At 34.5% G+C, this 15,354-nt stretch overlaps 1 protein-coding gene across 5 annotated transcripts in view; it reads left to right on the forward strand.

Annotated features, from left to right (window-relative positions):
• The window catches only part of LOC114871353, a 29,738-nt gene that overhangs the window by 12,085 nt on the left and 2,299 nt on the right, over positions 1-15,354 (forward strand). For 3 of the 5 annotated variants that reach the window (XM_029177139.2, XM_029177141.2, XM_029177144.2), the window contains 6 exons: positions 1,247-1,283; positions 1,885-2,027; positions 12,149-12,475; positions 13,596-13,601; positions 14,317-14,751; positions 14,874-15,347. In XM_029177139.2, the coding sequence (XP_029032972.1) occupies positions 1,247-1,283; positions 1,885-2,027; positions 12,149-12,475; positions 13,596-13,601; positions 14,317-14,751; positions 14,874-15,347 (1,422 nt within the window). The remainder of the gene's footprint in view (positions 1-1,246; positions 1,284-1,884; positions 2,028-12,148; positions 12,476-13,595; positions 13,602-14,316; positions 14,752-14,873; positions 15,348-15,354) is intronic. The other 2 variants (XM_029177142.2, XM_029177143.2) reach the window with 2 other exon arrangements.

A 15,354-nucleotide genomic window follows, 5' to 3' on the forward strand; every position in this document is an offset into this window, starting at 1 on the left:
GAATTCTTTCAAGATGCTATTAATTTCATCAGGACAAAAGCTTTTTAACTTACACTTTTTGAATTAATAAATTTTTTTAGTCAGTGGAATTAATAATTTTTCATAAGATATTATATGTAATCTAGTATCTGTTATGTTTTATTGAATATAATATGTAAATTACTTTCTAATATTTTTCTTCTTAGGTTTTGAACAAAAAAAATACATGACATAGTTGCAATAGTTTTTAACTCGTCCGTTTGTGAGAAAAGAGAGTAATTCATTACAATGGCATTATGCAGTAGAACCTTAGCTCAATCCTTCTAGTTAGTAGAATTGCTTTACTTGTTTGCTTCCAGCATACAAAACATAGTTTTGCATGTTTCCACCTCTTCTTCCTTTCCACATAATCTATTTTAGGCGAGATAAGGCTGTCTAATTTAATAATACTTACTAATTTACTAATACAAAATATTAATAAATGGTTATCATACAAAATTTAATACTTTGGTATAACCATATGCATGTATATTGTATTTAATCTTCTTTTACTATTAATTACAGCATGTTATCAATAAAAAAAAAGAATTATAATTTTATAATAAACTTTCAACTTTAAAAGTATAATTTTAAAATTTATAGAATAAACTTGAAAGTGAATTTAATAGTAATTTATAACTGAGTAAATTAATAATTTATTCTTTTATTTTTTGTTAATTTAACGTTTCTTATAATAAATATTATACTATAAGAAATCATCATTGATTAATATTACTATGTTATATGTACTACTATTTAAATTGAAAGTCATGAATACATGTTATATATAGTGTGTGATCAATTAATTTATTATAATTGGTAGAAAGAGGATACTTTTTTCTATTTGAACAGTTTTAAGCAAATTTCTTCACACGAGCAGCTTTTAAATTAAAAGCAATTTAGTTTGTCAAAATCATATTTCAAGTAATGCATGAATAAATTTTTGCTTAGTTTCTTAAAAAAATTTTTTTTTAATCTCTTGTTTGAATATATTTGCAAAAAGCTTGAATATATCAGCAAAATAAAAAAGTTATATACAAAGTATAAAGATTTTCTTTGAAATATAATTTGCTAAGGTTATTAGATCTATGAAATATTCATTGCATGAATGGAGCTTATATTGATCATATGAAATATGATTTGTAGAAAGCACGTAGTCATGACATTGTATGACATACTCCTATTTACCTCATTACATGAAGTATATTGAGAGTTTTGTGTGTTCCAGGAAAAAGAGGAGAAGAAGAAAAGCAGAAACAAAGAAGGTAATAAGATGTTTTTTTATCCTTTCTGAGTACTAACACGACATTTATGATTTCTTAGTTATTAACAACTAAAATATTTTCAATATTTTTATAACATGCAATAATTTATAACAATTAGTAATTATTATTTGACAAAAGATGATTTAAAATGGTAATGATTTTTATCTTATGTTAAATGACATTTGTGAAGCAAAAATAGTAAATACACTACATTTTCACAAGCATTATTTAGTAAATACACCGTAATAAACTAATTCATTTTCTTTTCCACTTTGCTGCATTCCTAATGGATACAATGGGTAGGTACTAATATAGAAAATGTAATTAAAGCTTATTTAAATTAAGTTTTAAATATGTAATTCACTTAAAATTTCTTTAAAATTTGTTTTTGAAGTATTAATATCATTGTACCATTTTAAATGTTACACTTGTTAGGTTTACTAATAAAAAATTAATATTTTGCTCTTTATGCTAATTGTAAATTAAAAATATATATGAAGAGTTCTCAACTAAACTGCTTTTAGTCTCAATTGACTATTTATCAGTGTTCAACCGCCCAACAAAGTTAAGTTTAAATGGTACATTTCTGGATATATTTCAGCTCTTCTCGACGATCCTTCAGTTTTAATCGAAGGAGTATTGTTCCGAGCAAGGTACCTCGGATCTACTCAGCTTGTGTGCGAGGGAGAGCCCACAAAATCTACTCGCATGTGCCAGGCAGAAGAAGCTGTGTCTAGGATAAAGGTACGTTATCACTATTATATTCTATGTTTGCATTTTATGCATTCTTATCTCCTACAGTCTATTGTTTATTTTCTCCTCTATAGTTATGTTTTTGTTCCTTTAATATTGTGATCAGTGAGCAAGATTCCACATCAAATTAATCAGACCAGTTTTAATATTTAAAAAATTATTTTGTGTAAAAGTAAGAAGAAATTAACTTTATATAAACTGACTAAACCATGGAAGATTTATTAGTTAAATTCAAGAATAAAGAATTATAAAATGAGGTATTAAAACTCATCAACTTTTCTATTTTATAAGATTAAGTTATCAAAACAGTGTACATAAAAGGTTTTGGAATGTACGTTTCTTTGCTGATTAATTTTGTGTGAAATTTACAAAGAATTCATTTAAACGAGATACATATTTTTACTCTATACTTTCTTACACTTATAAATCAGATGTTCGCAATTATTGGAACATCGCTAATATCAAACTTAACATTCTGTGCTGTGTATGTGCAGTAAAATTTATGTCTACCTTTATTTAAATCATCATAGCTCATTTTTAGACATATATACCTTTGCATAATTCATTCAGAAAATACATGATGGGTCTTTAGTTTATTTTGGAATTTTGTAGGTAAAGACCTTATATCGTTGGTGTAAGCATTCCTTTTAATTTCATGCTCTATAAACACATATATGTTTGTACATATAGATGTTTAACAATATAACCATTATGTTGTGGGAACGCTACTTAAAGAAAATATTTCACTAATGGGACTTCCTGTATAGTTGTGTTTGATCAATCAGATTACTCATTCAAAAATAGAATGATTTTTAATTTCATACAATTATTGGTTATTTATCTTGGCAATTGTTGAGTGTATAAACATATGCATCAGCTTTTAATATTTACATTTTTGTTTAAAAATATCTGCCTACTGTAAAGCATATTAATGTGTTGTAAAATGATGAGTAGACAAAAATTAATTATTTACTATATTGATGAATCATTTTGTTTTTTTAATCTTATTTATGGAATGGATACTTTACTAAACGCATTGCACACTAATTTCGGAACGATCATAAATGAAAATTTAATAAGGAATGCCATTTACATTGGTGTAACTAGGATATTTTTCTGGGATGGAATAGATTCCTTAGTTTTAACAGTGTTAAATGTTTAATATTGTTAAATAACAATTTGATTCTAATTTTGCTTTCATAATTTCTTAGTTTAACAATTTTAGAATCTCATAAATTTTTAGATCTCAGGATTAAAAAAATGTTTAAATTTTAGAATTTTGAAATTGTATACTTTTACAATCTTAGAATTTTAGAATAGTGGGAGAACCAATTCACATTTTTGGGGAGGCCAGCCCCTCTTTAGTCTCTAGTTATGCCAATGGCCGTTAATTATTTAATTTATTCCCCAATACATTTATTGTTTATACTTTTTATGCATTGTATGTGAATTAGACATATTTTATTTAAATGTATCATTAAAAAAGTCGTTTCAACGAATCACTGTAAGTACACTAGGGGTCCATTTATACATAACTATACTGTGTTTAGGGCTTTCTCTCATATAATTTGTAGTCTTGATGTATTATTAATCGTCGATTAGTCAAAAATAAAACTAATTATTTTGTGTATATTCGCATAATTGAGTGTATATCAAATTCACATTATATTTATTTAAAACTAAGATCACATCAGGACTATAACTTAAACATATAGGGGGAAGCTCCGGACGTGGCAATTGTGCACAGGGGTAGAAATTGGCATTTAAATTTTTACCGCTATATTACCGACATGATCAGCCTTCTTGTAGCGAATAAATTTAATTAATTAGGCCCCAAACTCCTACCGGAAATTTTCCCAAATTTTCCCAATGGCCAAATTCACCCCTGGTTATGAGTAAATGGATCTTAAATGAAAGTGTAATGTATCTTTGGTGGCTCTATCATAAGTATATACATATAATGCACTAAATATTACGCTCTTGCATGTATAAAAATATGATTTTTTAAGTTATAACATAATAATTATTAAAACTTAACTAATCAGTTATATAACGTACAATAAAATATGTTCCATTGAGAGAAAGTTCTCGTTGAGACATTTCGATTAAACCTGAGAGTTTTTTCTATAAACTAGGAATACCGTAAAACTGAAATTGAAATCACATTTGGAGTTCGTATTTCCGTCGTTAATTTTCGTTCAAATCTGTCGATCCAGATTCACCCCTTTTTATGTGCCTCTGATGAAACTCCAAGTATCCATTAATTTTTCTTATGTAGATTTTTTCTTTAAACACTGAAATTCAAGATTTTAGCAATTTTATAAAAACAAAATTTAAATTCTTTTAAACAAAATTTATATAATTTTATCCAAATATTATAAATTCGTTTAAACCATAGGCATTTGATGCGAATAGTGCGTTGATCCACAATAGGTGTTGGGTGGGAATTTAGCGGGAAAGAATAACAATTATTTTCGAATTAATATAGTATAATTATTTTGAAAAATCAAAATTTAATCTAATTCAAAAAGTGTAATATTAAAATGATTAATCTCATAAATATATACAATGGAAATAAATATTTGAAAGAAATAAGTAAATGTAATATGGAAATTAATTTATATTAATTTATTATATTAAAAATCTTTTAAATCTCTTATTTCTATGTCTATGGTTTAAACAAACATTTTTATTCTACAATTATTTTAGTGTTGTATAACTTTTATTTTAAACACTTTCAGAAATGTTTGTTTATAGTTTTTCTTTTACAAACATAGAATTTAAGTTATTCTAAGGGTACATATCTTTTTTTAAATATTCGAATACTAATCAGCTGGTTCTATAAACCTAGCTACGTAAAAGAAAAAAAAAAAAATGAATGTTTTACTATAGCCACCCCTTCCTCGTGTTATTACCACCACCACCACCTGACCAGCGGACACATTTTCTTATGTGATTTTGATGTTTCTCTGTGTTAATTTGTCTCAGAACAGGAGCTGGATAAAATATGAAATAACAAACTATGTGTCCTTCTAATCACTCCTCTAACTATAAAAACATCTTAACGTTTACTGTTCAATGAGATTATATAGAAAAGAAACGGAAGATCAACACTATACAGAGTGTACCATTTTTATAGTGAATTGCATCTTTCTACATGCACGTTATTAAAAGCTAACCTATTAAATATTTATTTATAATTTTATAATCAAATCCTACGATTAATAATCTTATTTTGTTTCCAACGGGATAATAAAATTTCTCTTGATAGAACAGATAAAGGTATTTCTAACGGAGAGTAATAGTATTATTTCCTGAAAGGAACTATTTTTTATTCGGCTCCTTCGCAACTATTTTCTTGTGTATAGTTGTCTATCCTTCTTTGCTTCGTAGATTGTACGCAGCACTATATCTCTTTTTCTGCACGATCGTGTATTATAAAAAATTGCGTGTAATATAAGTCACATTGAACGGACAAAGAGTATTTCATTTTATGTTAATAGATCTGGGTGTTTCACATATTGTACATGAATTAGGGTGAAACTTTATTCCAATTGGAATTTTTATCACTTTTTTTTTTACTTAAAATCTTTACAATAACTTCATCACTATGCGGCATACAATGGAAACATTAATCAGATAATTATAAAAATGTAACAACAAGGATTTGTTCAATAATGAAAATATTAAAAATTGAAATGATAAATTATTAATAATACATATTTATTATAGTCTATTATAGAAAATAATAATTGCAAAGTATTATATACCTTTTAGAAGGAAATTGATTTTAAACGATTGATGCCACATGGGCCAGTTAGGGCTAGGTTAATTTTATTTATTATAGAAAATAATAAGAACAAAATTATATAGTATTTACAAACTCAAACATTTGAGTCAACTGAGATCCAAACTTATGAAATTAAATTAAAATTGGGACGCTCTCCATGGTCCGCCTTCCGAGAGTCAACCCTTTGACTGTTATTGAGTACTCCAGGCTTAATTGAGAGCGTTGACCGCTGAACGGAACAGACGTGTTTTGATCCGCTCTGCGCTAGCTTACAGTTTTGCTCCATAGTGTTGGTTACTTTTAGTGTTATCTTCAACTTTTCTTTTAGTTTATATATTCCAGTGTTCGTGGTTTTTTGTTTTTTATTATTTAATTTGTCGCAGCCTGGCTCCGCCGCCTAGGCGTTCCAGGCGAAACCTGAAAAGGGTTGACTTATTCAAACGAGCGCCGGGTCCGTTTACTGGACCGGCGCTCACTGCCGATCACATTCGGCTTCTTGCCAGTGTACCTTCCGAGGACGCTAAAAATGCAAATCAGTCGAAATTAAGTGACTCTTTTCTCGACCAAGTGCGTGACTCGTATCAGACTGTGCCTAAAACTCAACTGGATCTACGTCCAGCTTCTCCGACATTCTCTGTGGGTTCCGTGGAATCTGATTCTGCTGCTGCTGCTGGGGCTATGGGTGATAAATCCAATTTTAACAAAGTTTCATTAAGTTGTTCGCTTGGCCAGATTAACGTTTCTGACAATACAATGTCCTCACAAGCTAATGCAAACAACATGGATATTGAAACGATTCCTGCAGTCCCTGTATCTAATCGTTTTTCTTTGCTAGCAGCGTTCCAGCGTGCCGAGACGGCACAAGCTAGCTCCTTGAAGTCGACCGCTACTGTTGTTGTTGACACTTCTACTAGTAGCGCGAAACCCAGTCGTGCTCAACCAAAGATTATCAGTATTGATAATAATTTCAGTAAAAAGATCACTATTAAACCTCCTCCCATATACATTTCGAATTTCTCGTATAATATAGCTAAATTTGAACGCGAGCTGGCTGAAATATTCGGTAAAACTTTTAAAATTAAATTCCTTGGTACTAAAATCCGTATACAATTCGAAAAAGTTGAATCGTTTAAGCAATTTCAATCAACGCTTCGTGAGGGCAAAGTTCCCTTCTTTACGTTCACCCTTGACTCTGAGAAAGCCCTAAGTATGGTGCTGAAGGGATTGCCAGATACTCCTTCCGAGGAAATTTTGGAAGAAATCAAATCGAAAGGATTAAATCCGGTTTCGTGTCTGCAAATCCGTCGTCCTGGTTCCACGTCCAACAGGGACTTTGCTATTTATCGTATCAATTTTCCCCCCGGCACATCAGCTAATGATGTCAATAAAATTAGTTATCTATTCAGCGTCAGGGTTTATTGGGATAAATTTTGGTCCAATAAAAAGCATACTCAATGCTTTCGTTGTCAATCTTTTGGCCATTCAGCTTCCAACTGTAATTTCCCCCCTCAATGCGTTAAATGCGCTGGTAAGCATCACTCGTCGGAGTGTAAGAAGACGTTGAGCGAACCACCTAAGTGTGTCAATTGTGGTGGTGCTCATACCGCCAATTTTTCGAAATGTCCATCGCTTGAGGCATATCTTCAAGCTCGTCAATCTGGTGCCAGAGCTCCTCGCGGTCTGGCTTTTCAACGCCCTCCTGTTGCCACTGCTCAGGCATTTCCTTCCCTTGTCTCGGTCGCGCCTCCACCTGCTTCCGTTTCGCGTGGATCCTACGCGGATGCGGTTGCTGGTGTGCGTCCCCCGAGGTCCTCTAATGTCTCTTCGACTCCTTTAACAGGTGGGGGGATTGGCACTATGGTTGAGTTGGTTGAGGCCATGAAAGAATTGAACTCTTTGGTCAACATCGACCAGATGCTTAGTTTAACCAGAGCACTGATCCAGCAGCTCCGCGCGTGTAGTACCATGGCTGAGAAGTTTCAAGCCTTTTGGTCAGTGTTCCAAAATCTTAAATAATGTTCCCAAAGCTTCTTCTTTGGAATGCTCGTTCGTTAAGGCAGCGTCGGAACGAACTAATTCTTGCCATCGCCGATCTGCAGATCGAGATAGTCTTAATCACTGAGACTTGGCTTAAGCCCAACGATTACTTCTCAATTCCAGGCTATACTGTGGTCCGATGTGATCGAGATTCCCCCAGGGGAGGGGGGGTGGCCTTGATAGTCCATAACTCGATAGATTTTACAGTCATTGACAACCCGCATTCAGCTGGTTTTGAGGCTTGCTTCATTAGAGTTAGGTGCCCCAGTGTTGTGGTGGGGGTGGTTTACGCTCCTCCTGGTAATCGCCTTTCCAACTATGACCTTAATGCTATTGTGCGAGTTGGCTCTCCATTTATTGTGGGGGGTGACTGGAACGCAAAGCACACTTCTTGGATCAATTATTCGTCAAATTTGGCTGGGGTAAACCTATATAAACACATGTTGAAGTCAGACTACAGGATTGTTCATCCTGACACTTTTACTCGTCTTGATACCACCAGGAGACCTTCCACTATTGATTTTTTTCTAACCAATCATTACCATGATTTTGCCTGCGTCGTTGATGATCGCTTTAGCACTGATCATCTGTCCATTATTTTAACTGCCAAAAATACCACTCGCCCTGGCGGGATTGACAGAGTAGTACACTGGAATCTCTACTCTAGTCTTACCAAAACTTTTAAAATTGAACCTCGGTTTACTTCCACCCAGGATATTGACGACTCTGTTCGTACTTTAACATCCTTTATGCACGCCTGTCATCGTCGTTCAACATCGAAAGCTGACAACTCTGCGACGAAACACTCACACCTTGTGGCAGATAGTGTATTGTTATCCCTGATCAGATACAGGAGAAAATTGCGTCGGCGTGGCCAAAGATATGGAAGTGATTCTGTCGCTGATCTTATTCGCGACGCATCCAAGGCAATTAAATGACGCATTTTTTACCTGCGTCATCTTAAGTGGGAGGATACTCTGACCTCCTTTCAACGCACTGACCCTACTTTTTGGGCAACATTTCGGGCTTGCAATTCCGGGCGTGAACCCCGGCATTTGCCCCCGCTGGATTCTGGTGGTGACATTGCGTGCTCTGACAAAAGTAAAGCGGAGGCTTTAGCCAAAAGTTTTGCCAACGTTCATGTGTCTGCGTCTCGATTACCCTCTCCTTACACACCTATGGTCGAGGATTTTATGGCTACATTAAATAATGATACTGATGGCATTCCTGGCGGGGCCTGGTTCTCCCCCTCCACAATTACTGGGATCATTGCTGGCCTGGGCAATCGCAAGGCCCCTGGTCCTGACAGGATCACTTCCTTGATGTTGAAGCATGCCTCAAAAAAGATCGTTCTCCAGCTGTATTATATTTTTCGTGGTTGCGTTTTTTTAACTTACTTCCCGCAGGCTTGGAAAGTGGCGAGAGTCACTCCTGTGCCTAAACCAGGGAAGCCGCCCGATCTGGTGTCGAGTTACAGACCGATCAGTCTCCTCTCCATCCTGGGCAAAATATTTGAGAAATGTATTTTTATCCATCTCACTAAACATCTCAATGAGAATAATGTCATAATTAATCAACAGTTTGGCTTTCGGCAACGTCACTCCACGATTCAGCAGGTCATTCGAATTGCACAGGACATCTCGTTTGCGCTTAACGTTCGGCGCTGCCTGGCGATGGTACTGCTTGACCTGGCCAAGGCCTTTGACACGGTATGGCATGATGCCTTATTGTTTAAATTGCACTGTGTCGGTCTCAGCCGTGGTTTTATCCGCTTAATGCGGGCTTATCTCAGTGACAGGCACCTGTTCGTGCATTATAATGGTTCATGCTCTGAATTTTATCTCATCCTTGCCGGGGTGCCCCAGGGCTCCATCCTGGGGCCAATCCTCTTTAACCTGTTCATCAATGATATTCCTTCTGCAATTAACTGTTCGCTGGCCTTGTTTGCGGACGATACCGCGATCTTTTCTATTTCCTCGCGATTACCAGCGCTCGTATTGAGGTTGCAGAATTATCTTAATCTTATTCTTAAATTTTTTTATTCCTGGAAGCTGGTTATAAATCCGGATAAAACCGAGGCCATTCTTTTTTCACGACGTCATTCTCGTTACAGGCTCAAATCATTATTTCAATTTTTTATTGATTCTCATCCTGTTCCATGGTCAAGCACCGTGCGTTACTTAGGCGTTGTTCTCGATGAACGCTTGAGATGGATGGCCGCTGTTAATGACCGGATTTCTAAGGCGACTAAAGTGTATGGCTTTTTATCGTCACACTTACACCATAAATCCTCCCTCAGGGTTGAAATTCGTATTAACATCTATAAAATGTGTGTTCGCCCGGTCTTAACCTATGGAGCTCAGATTTGGTGGCCTCTCATCCCCAGGTATTTGCGCAAACGGGTGCAAATTTTCCAGAACAAGATGTTAAAGATTATTTTAAATAAACGCAGGCGAACTCCTACTCTTGAGCTACATGAAATGGCCTCGGTTCCTCTAATTGAGGAGTTCGTCGTTAAACTGATTTCTGGCTATAATGTTGCCGACCATGCTAATCCCCTGGTTCGGCTTACTGGTTCCTTTCGATCTGATAATATTCCGTTTATAGATCGGGTCCCTTTCCCCATGCTGGGGGCTTAGATCGTGTTGTTTTGTTTAGTTTTGTTTAATTATGTTAATTTCATTTTCGTTAGAGCTTTTTTCATTTGAGTTTAATTTATTTCATTTTTCTTATGCAGTCACGGTTGATGACTGCCACGGTTGTGGGTGCATCGCTCATGCACCCTCTGTCCTGCTACTTCGTTTACAATTTCATTTAGTTTATTTTATTTTATTCCTTCCTTCATTTAACCGCGGTTTTTTTGAAAATTTTTCCGTGGAAATCTCATCTTCGTTTATCACTTCATGTGGGTAATGCCATAATACTTTCTTTTTTTTGTTGGTGAGTGGGCTTTCGCTCGCAGGTACAACTAAAGAGAGTTGGGTAGCTGGGCGAGGTTATCTTACTCTCACTTATCGTTATAAACAAAAAAAAAAAAAAAAAAAAAAAAAAAAAAAAAAAAAAAAAAAGAGTACTCCAGGCTTAATTGTTCTGTGTGTACGAATTAGGAATTAAGTTAATAACACTTATTACATTTTTTTTTTATTTTTTCGTTCCTTTTATCCATTGTTTTATCATATCATTATAATCTGTAATTAGTACTACGCATTGATAACTTTTATTTCATTATGATTAAGATAAACAAGAAACAATCTATGAACGCCAATGTGCGTTCATAGCAGTCAAAGGGTTAAAAATATCAAATCAATCAACGTAACAGCGACTTAAGATATATTATTATAAATAAATTTGATTTATAAGTGATAGATTAGATATTTATTAAATTATTTTTATGAAATGCCGTAAAGTGAATGGACCTGTAGTTTGCAAAATGAATTAATGATGGCTAAAACAACAGTGCTTTACAGCCGAGTATGATCTTTAGAAATATTTTAAAGAGTCAACACAGCAGCGTTCAGTGTTCAATGTTTCCTAAAAATTTCATGATCCGTAAAACTGCATACTGCCCTAAGTTTCGTAAGTGTAGGATTGTGTATGAAACAATACTTTTCGAAGAGCATGACACAGTACAAATATTCAAAGATCGAAGTTCTTCAAGGTTAGCATTTAATAAACGTCATGCTGTCTATAGCACGCTCAAAAACCTAAGAGCATCACCGACACATTAACGATCGTGTATCAGTGTACTACCCTGATTTCGTAGAAAAAAAAGTACATATCTGCGTAAAACATAAAAAATAAATGAAATTCAACTTCATGACAGACTCGTGTTCATTCTTCACGATAACACTATTACCGAATGTACCGCAAAATGTAATGTACAGGGCGTTAAAAAAGTAATGTTCATAGCTTATAGAAGTGATTCTTTATATCATATTGGTTGGATATTTGCAAAATAATTGAACCACAAGATGCTAGCCTTCCCTAGGGAAAAGATAATGTAGGGAAAGAAAATTCCACTACTCCAGGGTTGTGCCTAGTCATGAATACTAATTGTAAGCCTAATAAACCAGACATAAGTAATACTGAAAATGGCGTGATCCTCTTTCTCTACATCAGCATCTTCCTTAAGAAAGGCTAGCGCCCTCGGCGGTATAAGTACACGAAAAGTTGATAGAACTATGAAAACCGTAGAAAAATCGTAAAAGAAAGTTCTTTACCGCGTTTGTTGGTGGTGCGTGGTAATGTGATTAGCAAGAGAATTTGTTTGTTTACGTTACGGAAGGAGGGGCCAGTGGCTACGGGTATGCAGGCCACGCTGTTAAACTATGGGGGGCAACATGGTTTTGGTCGATGCAGCGTTGCCTCGCAAGGAAGCCTCGAGGAAGATGAGTGCGACTCGAGCGAAGAACTTATAGGGAGCACCCCTGGTGGGGGCCAGTCCGAGTCGCAGACTGTGGGTCTCCAACCAAAACTGGCCCCGATCAGTGGCTCTATGGAGCCCACCACCGTTTTCAGGCTTCACTTTCTCGGATCGGTTGAAGTTGAAGAGGAAGGGAGACGTAAGCGCCTTAACAACCACATAGTGCGGGAGGCTGTGACTAAGATCAAGGTCCGCCCTCCAACCCTTAGATGTATCATATTTCTAATTGTTGTTTTAGATTTTTCTAATCTGTTTTACGGACATTGATTTTTTTATTTTCACGTTCATTTCTGTACATGTATACAATTACCCTTCCACTTTTTTCACTGACAACGAGTATGTGATATCACTTAGTTTATCTTCAGAGAGGACACCCTGAACGTTCAGAGGATTTCATGGATAGGTCAGGAATAGGTTGTAGATCAGTTAGGTTTTCAGGTGAAACACTTCCTAAGGAACACCTAAACTGAATGCAAATGGTCTGTTTTCATATTAAAAATATGGCTAATTTTCGAAGATTCCTAATTCTTTTAAGGTTGAAAGAAAGTGGTAGAAGACGAAGTGTCTCACCACCTGCCTTATTCATGCATGATCCTTAGGTTCTATTTAGATTCTCTTTGGGTTCTCCCGAATGGTAAAGCAAGTGGTGGTAGGCTCCTTCCTTTAAGTAGAAGAGGTCTAACTTGTACCTGAAGGGTACACTGAGCCTAACCTAACATAACTTAATCTAAACTAACCCTGGGCAGTAAGTAGTATGGCGGGCACAGCCGCCCGCAGTAGCCGATGGAGACAATGGCGGACATTGAAGGCTACTCCCTACTTCTCAATTTCTTAAATACTGGATGTTATACAGGGAATATCGAGATAATTAATTAATAAATAGTTTTTGAATGAATAAATGTTTTATACAAAGATCTGTACTCGTTATCAGTGAAAATGAGTGCGATTAGATACAATTATTTAAATGAAACATATGTTCAGTAAATAATACATGGTATTTAATTAGGTTTTTCTTGATAAACTCTCAGGTTTACGAAAAGTTTTTATCATTTCGTGTTACTAATATTTTTAAGTTTCTTTTTTTCAACACAGATAAAAAGAACTGATATTTTTTGCTACATTTACTGATATAATTGCATTCTCAATGTTGCACATTTTTTCTTGCAGTAAACTTAGATTTACTCTATATGTATTAAACTTCAATTTACAGTATTTTTTCTCATTGTTTTGTACTGTACACTGTTGTTTTTCTTGTTCGGTTAATTAATTACCATTTTTTATTTTACTACATGCTGCTTGCTCATAATAGGCGTTGGTACGTATATTTAAAACACTATTATTTTAATTATAGAGTGCTTAATAATATTCATTACAAATTTAAACTTAATTGTGCAATAAAATTAATTTGAAGATGCATATTATAATTAATTACAATATTATATCTCAGCGTATAATTTAAGAAATTTTTATGAAATAATTTATATAATATTGAAGTCTATTTTTAATTTTTGTATTTTATATATTTCTTATTCTTAAAAAAAAAACCACAGATTATAGAATTAAATCATTGTAGAAAGAAAAGAATTGCAATAATAACATGTTTTAATTTCAGTACAGCTGAAAGCAGTTTTTACAGGCATTAATTAAACTTAATAACAAACGATTAAATACATTCGATACTATTGTAAATAAATAAGGAAAGCAAAAATGATAATGAAATGAAAAAAGTTTCATATAAACGAGTAGATGAATTTTAAGTTACAAAACATGATATAAAAATATTTAAATTTAGGATATTATTTAAAAAATAATAATTAAGGATATTCAAACTTGAAGTAGTAATGTTAAAGGCTCCTAATTAATTTGTATAGTATCAAGCAAAGTAGGCTTCCCTAGATCCCTTGGATCCTTTTTTTCATCATATTATTTATAAACTCAGATTTACTATTGCTGCGAAATTTACATATAATATTTTTTCTCTGTGTCTTATAAATGATTTATAATTAATAATAATTAATATGTCCGTACAGGCACCGGATGGCGAAACGCAACCGAGTACGGAAGTTGATCTGTTTATCTCGACGGAGAAAATCATGGTCCTGAATACGGATCTTAAAGAGATCATGATGGACCACGCGTTAAGAACAATATCTTACATAGCAGATATTGGTGATGTAGTGGTGCTAATGGCACGAAGACGATTCGTACCGCACGAAATGGAGGAAGCACCAAAAATCAACAGAACTCCAAAAATGATTTGCCACGTTTTCGAAAGTGAAGAGGCTCGGTTTATTGCACAAAGCATCGGACAAGCGTTTCAAGTAGCTTACATGGAGTTCCTCAAAGCAAATGGTATCGAAGATCATAGTTTTGTGAAAGAAATGGATTACCAGGAGGTGCTCAATTCTCAAGAGATATTTGGAGATGAACTACAAATGTTCGCCAAAAAAGAAATGCAAAAAGAGGTGATTCATTTTTTGTTACAATATTCTAAACTATGTTTAATTAACTGCGATGAAGAAGATTTATGTTTTTTATATATTACATAAATTAGAGACCTAACAAGTCAATTATTAAATGTTTACAGGTAGTAGTACCAAAGGCGAAGGGTGAAATTTTGGGTGTAGTAATCGTTGAATCCGGATGGGGTTCCATGCTACCAACAGTTGTAATCGCAAATCTAGCACCAGCCGGTGCAGCTGCTCGTTGTGGACAATTAAACATTGGTGATCAGATAATAGCCATCAATGGTGTCTCGTTAGTCGGTTTACCTCTCTCCACTTGTCAAACTTACATCAAGAATTCGAAAAATCAAACAGTTGTCAAGTTAACTGTCGTTCCGTGTGCGCCGGTGGTCGAGGTCAAAATCAAAAGACCTGACACTAAGTATCAGTTAGGATTTAGTGTACAGAACGGAGTAATATGTAGTCTGTTGAGAGGAGGAATCGCCGAAAGAGGAGGTGTTCGAGTGGGTCATAGGATCATTGAGATCAACAATCAAAGTGTCGTTGCTGTGCCGCATGAGAAGATCGTCAATCTTCTTGCCACATCCGTCGGCGAAGTATGTG

This window comes from Osmia bicornis, chromosome 12 (assembly GCF_907164935.1).
Source record: "Osmia bicornis bicornis chromosome 12, iOsmBic2.1, whole genome shotgun sequence".
Lineage (NCBI taxonomy): Eukaryota > Metazoa > Arthropoda > Insecta > Hymenoptera > Megachilidae > Osmia > Osmia bicornis.